This window comes from Eutrema salsugineum, unplaced genomic scaffold (genome assembly GCF_000478725.1).
Source record: "Eutrema salsugineum unplaced genomic scaffold, Eutsalg1_0 scaffold_11, whole genome shotgun sequence".
Lineage (NCBI taxonomy): Eukaryota > Viridiplantae > Streptophyta > Magnoliopsida > Brassicales > Brassicaceae > Eutrema > Eutrema salsugineum.
In genome coordinates, this window is record NW_006256901.1 from 3,217,864 (window position 1) to 3,222,583 (window position 4,720).

Sequence of the window (4,720 nt, forward strand, 5' to 3'; positions counted from 1 at the left end):
CAACTCAGAAATTAAATCTACCTCATTGTTAATAAATCTACCGACAAAGTCAACTATGCGAGAAAGTCAACGCTTTCTTTAACAAGTTTACTAACGCGTTCAACAAGTCTGCCATTCATAACAACAAATCGACCGAAATATAATAAATCTACCTCTCATTGTTAAAACTCTACCAAAATAAGTGTACCAACATTTGTAAAATCTACCAACTCTCGAATAAATCTACCATCGATCTAATAACTCTATCGACAATTTGTGTTGACCAAAATTTGATAAGTCTACCGTCAAAGCCTGGTAGACTTATCAAATTTTCAGAGCTATTTTCTGCCTACGTGACATTAAAAAAAAAGTAATGGCATTTTCGTAATTAGATTTTTTTCAATAAAGGCGAAAAGGATGTTTTTGGGTATGCTAGATTAGTTTTGTAAAAAAAATAAAAGTGCGCCAAACAAGTAATATAGATACTAAAAAAGCTAGTACAGTAATCCTCCCTAAAAACAATGCCCTATCAAAATCACGCAACTAGTCCTTTCACTTTCTTCGTTTCATTCCAAATTTTCCAAGAAAATTCAAGATTGGTGGTTTCTTCAACTCTCAAAATTCAACTGATTGGGCAACTCAATGAATCCACCATTATTCCACTCCCACGTCAAACCAGAGAATAATTATTTCGTTGAACAAAACATTTTCTAAGTCTTCTCACATAGACAGACGACCACTTCATTATTATTTTCAATTAGTGAAGACAACAAAGAAAAAAAACTGGAACCAGTTATGTTGGTTCCAATGAGCACACGTCGTCGATTTCTTGTTCTTCTTCTTCTTGCAGGATTCTCTTGCTTCTCTCCGAGACTCTGTTTAGGCGAAGACAGAATCACGTTCTCAACTCCGATCAACGATTCAGAGACCCTTCTCTGTCAAAGTGGCGTTTTCAGGTTTGGCTTTTTCACTCCAGAAAATTCCACTACTCGGTTACGTTATGTTGGGATCTGGTACGACAAGATTCCAATTCAAACTGTGGTTTGGGTTGCTAACAAAGACACTCCTATCAACGACACTTCCGGTATTATCTCGATCTCTAACGACGGGAATCTCGTGGTTAACGATGGTCGAAACCGCCTTCTATGGTCCACAAACGTCAAAATACCAGTGGCTCCAAATGTTACTTGGGTTCAGCTAATGAATTCTGGGAATCTTAGGTTACAAGATAAAAGCAACAACGGCGAGATTCTGTGGGAGAGTTTCAAGCATCCTTACAATTCTCTCTTGCCAAGAATGGAACTTGGGACCGACGCTAGAACCGGAGAGAATCTAAGGCTTACTTCTTGGAAAAGCTATCAAGATCCTTCACCAGGGAACTATACAGCTGGTCTTGCTGATTTCACGTTTCCTGAGCTTCTCGTCTGGAAGAACAATGTCCCAATATGGCGTAGCGGTCCCTGGAACGGTCAGGTTTTCATCGGTTTACCGAATACGGATTCCCTTCTGTTTCTTGATGGGTTTAACCTAAACAGTGATAATCAAGGAACGTTGTCATTGTCTTATACGATTGATTCTTTCATGTATCACTTCAACTTGGATCCTGATGGAGCTTTATATCAAAGAGATTGGAGTGCTTCTATGAGAGGTTGGAGGATCGGTGTAAGTATTCCATCCACAACTTGTGATGCATACGGTAGATGTGGTCCATTCGCGATCTGCAGTTCTCGGGAAGTTCCGCCTTGTAAATGCGTTAAAGGTTTTGTGCCGAAGAATAACATAGAGTGGAATGGAGGGAACTGGAGTAATGATTGTGTGAGGAGAGCTCCATTGCAGTGTGAGAGGCAGAGCAATGCAAGTGATGGAGGAAAAGAAGATGGGTTTCTGAAACTGCAGAAGATGAAAGTACCAATCTCTGCCGAACAGTCCCTAGCTAATGAGAACAACTGTCCTAAGGTTTGTTTAGATAACTGTTCCTGCACGGCTTATGCTTATGAACGAGGAATCGGATGCATGATTTGGAGTGGTAGCTTAGTTGATATGCAATCCGATTTGAGTAATGGCATTGATCTTTATATTCGGGTAGCGCATTCAGAACTCGGTGAGTAAAAATCTCTAGTGGTCTCTCTTGATTTCTTCCCCCATTCAACTTTGACTTCATTGCCTTACGTTTTCTCACCAAATCTTGTAGATACACATAGGAATCGAACAATTATTATCGCAGCATCCGTATTGGGCGTTGCGTTTATTGCTGTGGTCTGCGTTCTTTTAGCATGCCGGAAATTAAGAAAACATCCAGGTTAAATTTTGTTGTACACATTTATAATAGCTTCAGCCTTCAGATTGTTTCTTGAATCATAAGCTGTGTACTTCATTGATCATTGCCTTAGCAGCGCCAAAGAAAGATAGAACTGCAGAGCTATTGTTTAAGAAAATGGAAGCACTTACAAGTGGTAACGAGTCTGCTTCTAACCAAGCCAAGTTCAAAGAGCTACCACTTTTTCAGTTTCAAGTGTTAGCTACATCAACCGATAACTTCTCACTCAGAAACAAGCTCGGGCAAGGCGGATTTGGTCCTGTTTACAAGGTAAAACATTAAAAAGATTCCTTATGATTAATAGATATGTGTTAAAAATAATCTCAGGGTATCTCCAACAATGAAACTGATGGGTGGGGTTCATAGCCATTTTTTATTATATTTTTGTTTTTTTGCACAGTATTGATACTCTTCCTAAAATGCACCTCCAACAATGAATTTGTGGATGAGGATCATCCGAAAAAAAAAATTATTTTCTCCTAAACCCATGACCCAATGAGTGGATTTGAGCTCGTTTTTTAATTTTTAAACCCAGAAAATAAAACAAGACCCACTTGTGATACCCTTATAATCCCCCATTGGAGATGTCTTCAGAGACTAATTAAGTGACTGGTAATCTTTTTCTTCAGGGGAAGTTACCAGAAGGGCAAGAAATCGCTGTCAAGAGGCTCTCACGGGCATCAGGACAAGGGCTAGAAGAACTTGTGAACGAGGTGGTTGTGATATCGAAGTTGCAGCATCGAAATTTGGTAAAATTACTTGGCTGTTGCATTGAAGATGAAGAAAGGTTATTAGTCTATGAATACATGCCAAAGAAAAGCTTGGATGCATATCTATTTGGTAAACTTATCACCTCTGTTTTTTACCATTTGGCTCTATATGATCGAAGAGAAAGCTAATAAACTTTTTCTCAGACCCATTGAAGCAAAAGATTCTTAACTGGAGGACTCGGTTCAACATAATGGAAGGGATATGTAGAGGTCTTTTGTACCTTCACAGAGATTCTAGGCTGAGAATTATTCACAGAGATCTAAAAGCTAGCAACATCTTGTTGGATGAGAATCTGATCCCGAAAATATCTGATTTCGGGTTGGCCAGAATTTTTCCAGGGAATGAAGATGAAGCAAACACCAGAAGGGTCGTTGGAACATAGTAAGCTACTCCATTCTAACCATATGTTACACCTTTTTCATAAAGATAATGATAAAACAGAGAAAATCAATGTATCTTGCAGCGGTTATATGTCACCAGAATATGCAATGGGAGGACTGTTTTCTGAGAAATCTGATGTTTTCAGCTTAGGAGTTATACTCTTAGAAATTGTCAGTGGAAGAAAAAATTCAAATTCGACTCTTTTAGCTCATGTGAGTTGCTCCCATTTCTACTAAGAGTCTTGACTCTCTCTAGTGATTATTCTTAAACTCTAATAGGCTCTTTGTTTTACAGGCATGGTCAGTCTGGAACGAAGGGGAGATTAATGGTCTGATAGATCCTGTGATATTTGACCAAGTCTTTGAAAAAGAAATACGGAAATGCGTTCACATTGGGCTTTTGTGTGTGCAAGAAGCTGCTAACGATAGGCCAAGTGTTGCTACAGTGTGTTCAATGCTCAGCAGCAAGATCGCAGACATTCCAGAGCCAAAACAGCCTGCTTTTATATCAACGAACGATGTCAACAACAACGACCTTAAAGCCTCTATCAACATTGTCACCATCACTGATGTCATTGGACGTTAGAACCCGTAGAATCAAAACGTATGTGTAGTTCAAGAAACTTTTCAAGTATGGCCAGAGGGTATATTTCATCTATGTTTAATCTTTAGGGAATAAATTCATACATGTAGTAATGCACAAGTACTTTATAACAAATTCCCACTGTACGATATCAAAATATGTAAATCAAGAATCATCCTCTTAAAATAGAGTTACATAGAGCTTGCGCATTTTTGAACGTTTAAAATAGAATTAAGATACAAGACCATCAAGTTAGTTTGAGCCTCTATAAGCTCATCATCACTCTTTCAGTAATAAGTTTATCAATACACATTAAAACTTTCAGTCAAAGGCTTGTGTCTATTGTCACTTCGTTCATCATAATATGACTTAGACCTTGCACATGGATGTCTATTTACTCTAGTGTTTTAAGTCTACATCTTCTTCGCGAGGAACATCCCTTAGAAGTTAGAACCTGAGCCTACTCATGGTGTATTAACTGATCAACCACCATCAGTTTAGCCACCATCATTTATCTTCAATCTTTTCCGTAAAACAACGTTGTTAACTCTTGATATCGTAGTCGTTCCACTAAATACCCACCGCATTATCCTAATTACTCGCATAACTACATTTTAATTAATCTCCAACATTTAAAGATCAAGGTAAGGATAAGATTGTGGGAGAGACTATTGGCTTTCATTTAGAATG

At 38.4% G+C, this 4,720-nt stretch overlaps 1 protein-coding gene across 2 annotated transcripts; it reads left to right on the forward strand.

The window, feature by feature from the left end:
* Positions 1–641: 641 nt before the first annotated feature.
* LOC18025824 (G-type lectin S-receptor-like serine/threonine-protein kinase At1g11330) lies at positions 642–4,226 on the forward strand. 2 transcript variants are annotated; one of them, XM_024160617.1, is made up of 7 exons: positions 642–2,080; positions 2,171–2,278; positions 2,370–2,566; positions 2,926–3,136; positions 3,211–3,448; positions 3,531–3,660; positions 3,743–4,226. In XM_024160617.1, the coding sequence occupies exons 1-7, from the start codon at positions 775–777 to the stop codon at positions 4,031–4,033; spliced, it is 2,481 nt and encodes an 826-aa protein (XP_024016385.1). In that variant the 5' UTR covers positions 642–774; the 3' UTR covers positions 4,034–4,226. The 2 variants fall into 2 exon arrangements, with proteins under 2 accessions (XP_024016385.1, XP_006409430.1); XM_006409367.2 differs by having other exon boundaries at positions 643–2,080; positions 2,373–2,566; positions 3,743–4,139.
* The last annotated feature ends 494 nt before the right edge of the window (positions 4,227–4,720 follow it).